The sequence below is a fragment of the Ostrea edulis genome, chromosome 3 (genome assembly GCF_947568905.1).
Source record: "Ostrea edulis chromosome 3, xbOstEdul1.1, whole genome shotgun sequence".
NCBI classification, from domain to species: Eukaryota; Metazoa; Mollusca; class Bivalvia; order Ostreida; family Ostreidae; genus Ostrea; species Ostrea edulis.
In genome coordinates, this window is record NC_079166.1 from 18636912 (window position 1) to 18650970 (window position 14059).

At 33.2% G+C, this 14059-nt stretch overlaps 1 protein-coding gene across 7 annotated transcripts in view; it reads right to left on the bottom strand.

Moving 5' to 3' along the window:
• The window catches only part of LOC125674608 (PR domain zinc finger protein 1-like), a 37038-nt gene that overhangs the window by 6377 nt on the left and 16602 nt on the right, over positions 1-14059 (bottom strand). For 3 of the 7 annotated variants that reach the window (XM_048911824.2, XM_048911823.2, XM_048911825.2), the window contains exons 2-4: positions 12882-13048; positions 4552-4674; positions 1796-2048 (exon numbers count right to left, since the gene is read on the bottom strand). In XM_048911824.2, the coding sequence (XP_048767781.2) occupies positions 1796-2048; positions 4552-4674; positions 12882-13048 (543 nt within the window). Of the gene's footprint in view, positions 1-1795; positions 2049-4551; positions 4675-4826; positions 6864-12881; positions 13049-13801; positions 13839-14059 lie in introns of those variants that run through there. The other 4 variants (XM_056160264.1, XM_056160265.1, XM_048911826.2 and 1 more) reach the window with 4 other exon arrangements.

The window sequence follows — 14059 nt, forward strand, 5'->3', positions numbered from 1 at the left end:
GAAAAGTATTTTCAAAATGATTTAATCATGTTAAATAAAGGTAGAATTTTACATAATCACTTGAATCACAGTTTTAACTTCTGTTGGTTAGAAAGTGTCATGTGGAACTGTCATTAACTCAAAAGATCATATTTTTAAAAGGTATATTTAAGTTTCCATCTCCATATTTAATCAGGTACTCTCACCTATCAGGTTTCATTTTCCGATGAAAAATGTGAAAATTAAAATTAGCACTCTGTCCAAAATCTTCAGATCTCCATGATTCATGATCATTAACTTTAAAGTGACAAGGTTTAAGTAAATCATAATTTTTCATAAACGGGTGAAATTAACAAGGAGACTATTGAGTCTTTCATCAATTATCACCGAAAGCAAAACAAAATACGGTTTGGAGTAAGATTTCACAGCAATTTCAGTGACAGTGAATATACTGATGTCATCCCTGATCAATATAGCCAGCAAACAGATGTTGCTTCATATCTTTTATTTTTTCTTAATGTAATTTCGATGCAAACCAAATATGTTGCAATTATGTACACCTTCAAGGTTTGGCTATTAATGATTTTTAAATATCTCCTTTTTCACTGGCATATTTTCAAATTGTCTACACAATCAAGATTCAACAATTTAAAAAAATACAAGATATCATGATTTGCAGGGTGACTTTGAATTAAAGCGATCATTTAGGTCTGCTCATTGAGCTTCACTGATCTTCGCTCCTTGTTGCTGATCGAGATTCCTGATCTTATTTCAAATTCTCATATTTGCGTGCAAAGAACTTCATGAGAAAATACCCCCTCAGGGGGTTGATCTTTTGTTTTTACCACCACTTTAATCAGAAAAAGTCATCTTTGAAAATCAAGATGTTTCAATGTCTTGCCTCTACGAATCTCCTGTTTCAAAAAGGACATTTCTGGAAATTGTCAGGAAGATTCCTTTGGGACTACAATAACAATGAACAGAGGAAAGTCCACTTTTCATTCTAGCATTGTGTAGCCCCAAGAAATAGAAAAAGTTCAGAAAGAATTACTAATTTGTAATCTAGCTTTTATTTTCTTACCCGCAAAGCAATGGATTCTATTTTCAAAGTGATAAAGGTAAATTAATTTGTGGACATTAGAAATCATGTTTATCTAATACTGGGGTGATTGTGGTACCATTACCCTTTCTGAAATATTGATAAAAATATACGTATTCTAACAATATGGAGAAAATTCTACTCTGAATAACATTGAATTTCTCGGCATTTAAGAGGCAACATTTCTATACTATTTTTAAGATTTAGACCTCAAGGTTGAGCATCAAATGTTCATCTTCTTTTTTAAAAATGATACTAAGCTGTTATATATACTGTTAAATATACTGTATTGATTAAAGTCGCAATTTTATGTCATTCACAACATTTACAGCATATCATTTCACATATCGAATAAATTGATATCCTTGTAAATATTTTCAGAAAATTTATTTGAATTTCTAGATGAGTAGTAAAAGACAATTAATATAGATAAAAAAAGCAATAATTCTTAAACACTGTAACATCTAGTCTGAGCAGAAGAATTAAGATGATTTAATGCAGCAAGAACTATGTACTAGTGAATTTCTCATTAAAAAATCCATTAACGGAAATATGTAACAATCGAACCTTGAATATAATTCTTGAATAACATTCAAACCTAAAACTTGAATTCTGGTAAAAGTTAGACAAATCCTTCTCACATTTGTAATGAAAGAAAATTGTGTGATGTTCAAAACCATGCATAATGCATTGTTAAGGGAGATAAGCAGTACTTACTCCAGTTCTGAAGCATTTCCTCCCCTGTCAGGGGGCAGTTGAGGCGGTCAGCATATTCCCTGCAGTACCACACCATGAGTTCAGTGTTGGGGGGGATGGGCTTGGTGGTGTAGAAGTAAATATTGAAGTCGATTTGACACGCGATCAAGTTTTGCTGGGTTGCAGTGTAGGCGAAATTCGTATAATGCATCCAGTTACTGCGAGTCACATCGCTGTTGTCCAGGAATTGGTAGACATTGTTGTTTTTGAAGACCTGAAAAAAGATAGCATTTCTTGCTTATTGAATTATTGCTAAAAGTAAGATCCCCCCCCCCCCCCCCCAAAAAAAAATAATTAAAGATCTTTTTTTAAAAGAACTCTGTAGAGAATACTACAACTTTTTTCCCTCTTCAATACTCAACTGTAAAATACTTGTAAATAACAGTAGAAATATTTCCTTAGACATAGAGGGGGAAAACCAATAATGCTATAACAAACTAAGAAGTTTTGCTATATCTAAAGTCATAATAGGAAAACAAAAAAATTCATCTTAAAATTTTATCAATGAAATACGATGCACGGAAACCAAGTGGATAAAAACTTTGTTTTATGATCAGAATTAAATATAACTCATGGTTCTGAAATAGTCCGTGTGTCATTTCAAGTTGCGTTAGGGGGTCCAGGAAGTTAGACGCGCGGAGTGAGTTATTATCCTGATATCGCCCCAATCTAAATGCAGTGGTAATGTTCAGCGTACACTAAAACGTGTGTCACTCTGACAGAAACACAGATATACATAACATTACGATAACGCTTTTTTCTATGAAATTTTTTTTGTCTGACAAAAATTGTTTATTTGAGTACGGAACTTAAAATTTTGTCCATGGGAGATTTCAGAGCACCAATCAGGTATATATGGATTCAAAATTTACTACAGCGGGGAGATTTTTAGAGGTATTATCAGAGATAGCATCACATTATATGGCCTTTCTCTGCAAAAATAAGCCAGATTGAATAGGAAAAAAACTTATCAGAAAGTTTGGTAACACGGTGAAAACATAGTTTTTTGCCCCAATCACTCTTAAAGTATCGATAGTACATAATGAAGTTGATGAATGAAGAAGTTTTCCAGGCCTTACTTCAGAATTTCAAGATTACTCAAGTAAAATGATGACATATTGAATGATAAGTTAAAAACTATTGAAAGAAATATACATTTATCATGCATCAACTGTTTGACAGATTTAGTACATATATTATCATAATAGACAATTTCCTTTGGTCTTGGTTTTAATAGTCCAAATTTATTCATATATAGAAATTCTAGATATCTGTGGGGACCATGTGTCAATTGAAATTTATCTTTACTACATTTTTTTTTTTTTTTAAATGAAACAACTTTGTATCAATTGGAAGAGATAAGACTTCATCACAACACATGCATTTTGATAAAAAATACCTCATTCTCTCTAGCAATATAAATATATGATTTGAAAAATCATCAGAAAAAAAACCCACCAAATGCAAACCACATGGACATACTTCAGATATTTTTCAACGTTTTACTTTCAGTCATAAAAGAGATTACTATCAGAAATGATATTGTTCGTACTTGCAAAATGACATCATCGAAATGCATAACCCTATCTCAGATTTCCTGTTTTTATATACTGTTTCTGTAACAGGGTCATATAGTGAGGTGTATATGTACAAGCATAGTTATTTCTCCCCGAATACGAAACTCGACCACCGAACTTTTCTTCGGAGTGGATCCTCCGTGTGTAAGCCTATCCTGTATTATCTTATTTATGTATCTTGAACTCTGTTTGAAAAAAAATTAAAGATAGAAAGTCATGACGATTTTGAAATGAAATTAATCTGTTAGAAGAGCTGGCAAACAACTTTTACATGTGGTTTTTTAAACATTTACTTTTGCATTTTTTTCTAGTTTTAAAGCTCACCGCACAGATCAGGGCAATTGGGTATTACGTACAAAACCAGGACAATGCTAAAATTGATACAGCTTTAACTTTTAGGTTATCTGAGCTGCTTGTAATCTTAGGATCAAATGAAAGTAAAATACATCTGCAAACAGATACTAGGTATCTAAATTACCTAAAGGTAAAATAAAAAGATATAAAATAACCAAAATATAAGATATTATTGCCGTGCAGATGTTTATCGGAGTTCTTGATGGTGCCCAGTGTAAATGGTGGGACCGGCAGTAAGAAATCAATTAAATTTAACTGCACTCTCTACCACTCACACTAGGGGAGAGTGCTTGCTCAATTCATTTCAATTAAAACTGACAGTTTTTACTTTTTATAATGACCCACTACATGCACAGTTTTGACAAATTCTTCCTCACTTTCTTCCTAAATTACAATTTAAATCTTTCCTCTCATGGCAATTTTGACCTTACACCAAATCCTCCTCTCAGGGTACCTGGTATCTAATGAACCAAACACAGTACATCTAATCGTTTCTTGCATAATATACACTAACTACTGTAGAAATTTATCACCCTTATGGGTCTTAACTTCATTATTATAAAAATTTAATTTAGTTCTGACTGTTATAAAATATTTTGTACTAATTGAATGAGGAAATTTTACATTTAAAAAAGATTTAAAGACTGGCAAACTTTACACTGCATAATATTAAACAAATTTAAAGATGTTGAGGTTGAAAATCTAAAGGAAAAATAGAAAAAGAAAACAGAACCAAAAACAACAACCTGATTTTCATATCACTAATGCACCTAAAATGATATTTACCTTCCAAAGAGAAATTCTGTCTGAATCCTTTCTGCTGAACGGCTCACGAGAAAACACTTCTCCGACGAGGGGTCCAAATCTGGTGCCTCTGGGTATGTAGTCAACACTCCACACCCCAAGTCCCTACAAGGAAAAAGAAACCAAATTAAAGATCACAACGACAACATGTAAGCAAAAATTATTTCAGATTTCATCGCTGTATTGTTTGTTTTCCATAAAACAACAATAACCCAGTCCTCATGCAGTCCACTATAGACATTGACAGGAAGTTTTACCTCTATAGTTCAGTACAGGCAGCTATCTTGCCAAGCTATGCACTGAATTGTGAATCTGTTCTTTTTTTTTTTGAAATGACAAGAACTTTTTCCTTCTATCACAGATTTTGTATTAATGAAGAAAAAGGCTAAAGATCCTCTGGTTTTAAATCAGGAAAGGTAGAGATATAAATTATAGATCGGACCCCCTACCAATTACCCAGAGATAGCAAAGACCGAGATGGTTTTATACACATAGGCAGCTCACACGAGTTGTCAGTAAAAATTACATCTAATATTTCCATGCCGTGGATGACCCTAGTGAGTTCAGCAGCTCTGTTTCACTGATATGACAACCCAGGGGGTGTGTAAAAAAGAAAATCTCGTGATAGAGGGAACCGAAAATGAAAAGTTTGAAGGAGGCCCCTTAGCTGAACTTACAAAAGTATGTACAGCTGTCAAATCGACAAGTGTTTATCCAATGAAAATCTCCTCCATAGACGATTGATGTTCTAAGAGATTCATTCATTGATCTCCATCGCCAAATTTGTTCCCATCAAGGAATGACCAAGATCAAGCGTGAAATGAGGAGGTGGGTGGTTTACTAAAGATCTACGTATTCCTGTCTGAGAAGTCAAGCCTCAATGAATTTATAACCTGAACTCAAAACTTAGAATACTCACAGACACTCAAACATCATCTCACTCAATGAATTCATAATCTAAACTCAAAACTTTGAATACTCACAGACACTCAAAAATCATCTCATTCTACCCATCAGGTCACAATCCCAGATAAGAATAATTTCTTTCATATATATATTAATTACATATACACATATATAGTATATATACACACTATACACACACATCCCCTTAAATTTTTAAAATTACACACACACACACACATATATATACATACACATTCTCGTTTTTACAACTATCATAAACATCTAGAAAATCACAGTATACTGGTATTTCTCAACGACAATATAACAGACTCACCTGAACCCACAGGTGAAACAGTAAAAATGCACATGTAAATTTTGTATGGTCCAGACAATTTAATAGAAGAAGAGAAGAAATTTGGGCTGGGGTTTTTAAATAGTTCTAACTGAGCACAGGAAGAAAAATGCACTTCTTTCAAAAGCACCTACTTCATGAAAGCTGTGAAGTATTCCAGAGTTTGAAATTCTGTCATTAGGGGACATCGGAAAGTGAATAAGTCCCTACCCTTCAAAGGAAAAATCTCAAGTTGTCAACAAGCTTGTCAAAACCCACTTTACAAAAAAATGGACTTTTAATTAATTCAATAATACTTGAAAAGTGAAAATTCAGTTAACTATCTAGACCATCGTCTCACACCTGCAAATCTTGCAAAGGATATTTTTCACTACGAAAACATTTATTAAAAAAACCCAACGACTCACTCCATGTTAAGTCTTAATTGATTGTAAAACTGCATTATTCTGTCTTCCTGTGCATATCTTCAACAAGTGAATTCAAAATGAGACGATATCATTTCTTTTTATCTCTTTTACACCTCAACATCAGATGATACACATTGTGATCAACTCGATGGGGTTAAAGTTTGATAAAAACATTTTTCATCTGACAGAAAAATTAATCACTACAATAATCCTCATTTCACATTTTTTTTATTTTTATCAAGATGCATGTATTTGATTAATGCAATGGAAGAGAAGAGCTGCAAATAGTCTTGTCTACAAATTGATCATGAATGGGCTTTTAATAGCTGCCATGCATCATTTCTGATCTTTCATTCATAAAAGTTTTAAGATAGCACTGACCTGTGATAAAATTCACACCAAAATCCCTTATCCATAAAATGACCACAGCATCACGATGCAGTAAAAATTCACGGGATGGATCCTCTCTTTAGATAACCACTTACTGTTCAACTCGATCTTAAATTTCATTTCCCATTGCTTAAATACCCAATTATATTTCTTTCTATTTGCATCTTCAAAAGTTGGTAATCTTCATAAACAGAACTCTAAAAGAAAACTGACCTTCGTCTCGTGGTTATTTTACTTTCAAAATGATATGGAAGATTGCAAGATATCTTGCTGCGTGCTGGGAGCTCGAAACCTAGCAGTTGCCACACCTTTCACTTTTATATGCAAATTAGCTATTACGATTAAATTTAATACATACGAACCTAATTTCAGTAATACAACACTCACTGTACGAGAAATATGGTCATAATTTAAATATTTAACATTCACCCAAGTATTCATGTGACCTTTTCCTCTTGACAAGCTCAATTTTCTGGTGAAAATTTATCTGTCTCTTTTGTGAAAATTGACAAAAGATGCAGTTATGTGATGTTCAAGTCAGTCAAATTTAAAATAATTTAATTTTTTCAAACCATGATAAATGCATTGAGAGGTGAGAGTCATTGGGACGGCTAACGGAGGAAATTATGCTTCTCCAAGGTCAGGATTAATTCATATCCGAACAATCAACTAAACTTTTTAGCGAGAAAATTGACTAAAAGTCGCTTGTCGGACAATTAACCACTACGAGGGGCGTCAATGATTGACACAAGTGAAGGATAGGAGAATGATTTTAACAGGAGAGTCTTTCAATGGATACAATTTATCTGGTCGGCTAATTTTTGACGTAATTGTTGGTAAAACGGAACGGGTGATATTTCACAGCAATTGAAAGTTATAATCACCGAAAAAGAAATGAAGCCTGTTTCTCTTTAACGTGCCCATTTATCATCAGTCTGTAAGAAAAATATGCCCCTTATTACAAATAAAGGAATTCTAAATGATGTCTTCCACAAATAATAGAAGACATTGGTGATGACTAGGTACATATAAAATGACCCACCATTCATGATGTAGTAATTCCCTCGAATTATAAGGTAACTGTTGTTTTTTTTGCCAAGAACAGAAAAAATAATTCCCTCTCTTTTGAAGTATGCAAACAATTTACAGTTTGTTCAGGAATGAAAATTTCAATTTCATATAGGAGTGGTTTTGAAGTTGAAGATATCAAAAGAAAACCAAATTTGTCTGAAAGTCTCGTCAATTCAGTGCAGAAGCCTGAGACTTCCCGTGTACAATGTCCCCTAATCGTCGACTGGTATCGGAGAGCGTCCCTGTCTCTTACTGCAATTATACCGGAGACACTCACTACATAGAGAACTTTCATGTCTGTGCAATCACCATCATTATCAATATTTAACCTGCAATGCATCAAAATGAAATTTGATTTTCATTCAAGAGAGTTTTCATGAAATCTAAGCTATTTTGTGTAAATAAAATGTAATCGGTCTATAAAAATTTATTATCCATTTTTTTTTTAAAATTAATGATTCATTTTCACTTTTAATTGATGACTCATAATTAACGATACATACTTTAATCTTGCAGATGTCTGACTTTTAAAATGTTTTACATCAAGGTAAAATAGTTTTGTGGTGAAATAGAATATAACAGTTTGTGTTAGAACCACACCATTCTTTAAACACAACGATCATTTTCCCATGATGGAAGTGTGATCATATACACGATAAACTGATAATAAGCCCAGCAGGATTAGGTGTCATGATCTCATTACGCGATCAACACCGTAAAACCAAAAGTGACAATCAAAAGACGTTAAAAAAGACTTTAAAAAGATTACATTATGCAAAATTTCTAAAAAGTTATCATTTCACAGAAAGAAAATGAACTAGTAAAGGTACTGTTAATTAGATAAATTTTAAAGATCAAATCTCGTTTTACTGTGACAGTATGAGAGAAATTGTAGAAAAGATTTCTAAAAATTTTCCCAGTGATATAAGATGAAAATTAGAGGACAAAAAGAATTTTTTTCCTTCTTCGTAAGGGTCAATTTGTTATTGTGGTCTAGATGGATGAATTTGATTTCACAGTTAGATTCTAATCTCTGTAAACTTTCTGTTGAATTGAATAAATATGAATCATCGTGACCAACTGATTTCGTGCTGTCTTTTCAAACTCGATGTCTTCATTACGTAGTAACAATCTCTTACTGTAGGTCTATAATTTCAGAATTTGGAATGATTGAAATGTTATTGACAAACAAAACGCTGTGTGAGATAGATCAATAAAATAGCGAGATTTTGGACACCTTTCTGTTATTGGGTGGGATTACACTATCACTTTTGTGATAGAGAGTGACACACAATGAAAACAATGTCATAATTTGTCGGATTTTCTTTCTACGAATCTGATATGTTCAAGGATTTGCTTTCCATCTGTTGGAATTTCACGGCACTTTTCACACAACACTCATCTCTTCAATAGATTAAATGTTTATATGAATTAAGTATGAACAGATAAGAGGGAAAGTTTGTAAACTTTTAGGCCATGTTACAGAGTGTCTTCAACATTTCACAAATCTCAAAATATATTTGAACAAAGTTTACATCAGCATAAATTTTTAAACTACTTGAACTTTGCTTTAAAAGAAAATAACATTAGTGGGGGAAAAATCTGAAATTTGATTAGAAATTACCCACATTTTATCATTTGGATTCTCACTTTGGTATCTCTGATAGAATTTACATGAAAACTGAAAAATTCTACAAGCAAAAAAATGACGGAAAAAGTCCCCATCAGACATTGAAAAGTGTATAATTGACTCTGTATCATGAGTGCTTATCTACATTATCGAAGCCTCAAATCTCCTGGATCAAACTTACATCTTCCCTAATTCACTAATTCTATTTACTTACGCTGAAGGAAAAAGCATCAAACAGTTTGCCCTCCCCCCCTTCGGTTTTGGCTCCTGTTTTGAGGAGGCGATAAAAGTTTCTGCATTCAAAACTTAATTTCTTTTTTAAAATATAGCCTGCATTCATTATCATTAACTACTCCACAAGCTAATGCTCAAATTAAACTCACGACCCATACGTCTGTATTTACGGAAATTTAGGATTTGAAAGTAATCAAAGATCTGAGATAAATAATCTTTTGGATGAAACAAACAGACTTGTGGCTACTGAGGATAATCCAAGATAATCCCGTAAGAAAATTGAAAGTTTTGGGATTTTTTAATGACCTATTTAGTTTGTGAGGAATGGCACCTAAAATACTGCATTTTAGTTCATCTTTTTCCTCCATCGCTACATACAATTTGCACTCACTTTAGAGATTTGATATCTTCTTTTTTATATCATGAATCACAATATTTCAGGGAAATAGTGAATTAGTTTTTGTGTTGATTCTAAGTAAATGGTTAACAGAACAATACATTGACAAACTGATCAAAACAACAGGTACAAGATACCTGTAATTAATACAACAGGTACAAGATACCTGTAATTAATACAACAGGTACAAGATACCTGTAATTAATACAACAGGTACAAGTACAACAGGTACATATAGATACCTGTAATTAGTACAACAGGTACGAGATACCTGTAATTAATACAACAGGTACGAGATACCTGTAATTAATACAACAGGTACGAGATACCTGTAATTAATACAACAGGTACGAGATACCTGTAATTAATACAACAGGTACAAGATACCTGTAATTAATACAACAGGTACGAGATACCTGTAATTAATACAACAGGTACAAGATACCTGTAATTAATACAACAGGTACAAGATACCTGTAATTAATACAACAGGTACAAGATACCTGTAATTAATACAACAGGTACGAGATATAATGTACTTGTAATTAGTACAACAGGTACGAGATACCTGTAATTAATACAATAGGTACACAATATAATGTACCTGTAATTAGTACATGTACAAGATACCTGTAATTAATACAACAGGTACAAAATACCTGTAATTAGTACAACAGGTACAAGATACCTGTAATTAATACAACAGGTACAAAATATAATGTACCTGTAATTAGTACAACATGTACAAGATACCTGTAATTAATACAACAGGTACAAAATACCTGTAATTAGTACAACAGGTACAAAATACCTGTAATTAATACAACAGGTACAAAATATAATGTACCTGTAATTAGTACAACAGGTACAAGATTCCTGTAATTAATACAACATATAAAGATACATGCACCTGTAATTGATTTGCATAGTGTAATTATTTACAGCATGTATAGGTTTTGATATGCTTTTTTCATCTATTTTGTCCACTGGCTCTGCGACCATTAAACATGAGACTTAAATCACAACTGAGCTTGTCGAAGTTTCAGGGCCCCGGAGTCTGCACCCACTTCTCTTAATATGTATGTACAAATGCTTATCTCCAAATAATATCTTATTAAAAAATGTAATAAATAGCAAAAATTTATTAATATCATCTCTTTAATTTATTTAAAACTCTGACCAAAGAATGCATTTTGGTGAAGCTTACTTGAAATGATAAAAGTTTATTGAATTTTTAAAAAAAAAAGTAGTTCCCTTTAATAGAAATCTTAAGAACAATTCTCATTGATGTATCATCCTAGAGACTAGAAATATAATTATTTGTGCTATGTTCTACTCTCAGCTATTGCCGATCAGATCATAATCAGTTCTATTGAGAGAACTTGATGAATTTTCATTCACTCTGAAATCCTTATTTTGTCAAATTTAAATATAGAAAAAGTTTAGGACAATAACAGAAATTGGCAGAAAAAAAGGAAATTGAAGTAAAAAGGTGTGTAAGTGAATGGGTGTGCACAGTGAATAGAATAGAACCCCACCTAATGAGCAGATAATGAGTGTGTCTTAAGCTGTCCTATCCATGTCTGATTGGAATGACTAGGGATCTGTATTTGAAATGATCAACTTTCTATCAATAACTAAATGGCAGATACTTGTATCTATATCATTGAGTAAATGCTTTAAGAAAACTATCTGCTAATACTTTGTTTGAGTAGAGAGATCCCCAGTTCTCACACTGGTTTTTTCCTTACAAGAGTCCCATGTGATGCCTCCAGAACTTAGGCCCCCTTTAAAATCAGTGAATCTTTAATGCCACATTTTTTGACAACCCCCATTGTATCATTTTAAAAAGTAAGTTTAAGAAAATAAACCAGCCCAATAAATGGTATATCCTCCTATACAAAAGGTTTCTTTTCTTGCTGCAAAATCGGGGGACAATCAAGAGCAAGCACAAAGATACAGCTGCGAATGAAATGTTTTCTTTGAAGCTACCCTGCACTCTCTATAAACTGTGATCTTGCTTTCTCACACTTTTATATGAAAACTTCTCAAAGATTTGGAGCGCTGTCTGTTTTGGGGCCTTTTCTTTCAAACAAGACTTTGATTTGCAAATCTAAAGATGTCTCTTTTCATAACCAAAAGATCCCTCTTTGCTTTCATTTCTCTTGTTCTATTCAGAGGAGTTTTCCTTTCCCCTGATGTGGCCTTACAATTTTCACTTTAGTAAAATAGACACATATATAGGTGATAATTATTTCATACAAATACATCCACCACTTTACTGCTTTTATTGGGGAGGGAAAATGGTGTGTGTTTATTTTAAATAGTTTGTTTGAATGTGCAACACCAGATAAAGATTCTATATTAAAAATGGAGGAGAATGCTTCACTTTCTTGTTTGAATAACTAAAAATCATTCCATTCTCCAAACACACAGCTGTACACAAATATTATATTTAAAAAAAAAAAACAACCTTAAGTATGTTTGATTTATTATGAGAAATATTTCCTCCACATATAAAATTATTATTCAATACAAGGGGAAAAGAAAAAGCACATTGTGCTATATGTATGCTGTAATTTTTGTTCATTTATTTATACATTGAATGGTCCATGCAGGAAACAGCATAACTAAAGCCTGCCCCAAATTACATCTCTAAAACGCTTATGATTACTTTTATTTTTGTTGACACTCAAACCAGTTAGTCATATCATATTGGGTGGGATGGTTGGAGTGGGGATGGGGTTGGAGTGTGGATGGGGGTGGGTTGGGGTTGAGGGGTTGGAGTGCGGATGGGGATGGGTAGGGTTGGAGTGCGGATGGGGTTGGGTAGGGTGGGGGTGGGGTGGACGTCAATGCACACCTCATCCATCCAATGCACATCACTACAGTCTCAGGTAGTATCAGGAACGTTTATGTACTCACATTGTTGACTTGATTTTGTGAGGGTTTCAGGGTCAGGTTCCTGGGTAGTGATGCTTGAGCCCGGTTGGGGCACACTCGCTCGCAGGCTCGGTCATGCACGATATACACACAGAATTCTTCAAACTCGTCCTCTTTCAGGTTGGAGCTCTCCCAACATTCCTCTAAATCTGTAAATAAAAAAAAAAAAAAGATAACTTCATCTCCAAAGAGGAAGTTAACCTTAACCATAAAAGGGCTATACATTGAGTAGGTTACCGACATTAAAAAAAAAAAACTAGATGTATGGTGATATAACATATATAAAACTGAAATTGATCTTCAAATGTACGATTAACGCAAACATCAGATCAATATATAGCTGCATTTATAGAGACGAAACATAATTTTCCTATCAAACTACATTGCCCGCTTTGTGTTTTATACAACAGTATCTACATTTACTGTTTGTCAATTACAATCCTATTCCTGTTTTTATATTTCTTAATAAAACCTGAGTCACCTTAAAACTTCACATATCTATCTATCTATCTATCTATCTATCTATATATATAGGCACAATATATATATATATATGTACAATGAACCCAGCTCCTTTGAAATGAGACAATTTGGAGAATCCCATCTTCCAAAGTCAAGGGTTTCTGCTCCGCTTCACTCCACATAGAAACCCTTGACTTGGGAAGATGGGGGAGTCCCGGCCGGCTAATAGCAATTATATTCAAAAGTCAATCATCATTATCAGAAGACAGTAAATAGTGCAAGTTTTGGAAAAGGGATATAATTCATAATCAGTTGTCAGTTTTTATTATTAAATGAAACCAGTTATTTTCTGCAATCCGATTACCAACCGATACATGTATTGAGGAATTTTACTGACTTAATAAATATATACCGGTAGAAGAATGAATACATTCACATACAATTCACAACTATACTTCCTGTGATATCAAACAAAATCCAACCACTATCAATTTTATTCTACTCTTTTTGACTAAAAGCAACTAGCTGGCACACCTTCATGCACACTTTGATCCCTCAGTATAGTTCAAAGGTCAAACATTAAGACATCGGAAGGTCAGACTTTGTTTTATGATTTCACGAGAATTATCGCAAAAAAGATAAAGAAAAGTTTACCGAGAAAATTATAGGAAAGGACTGAGGAGCTTAAGTCAACAGAA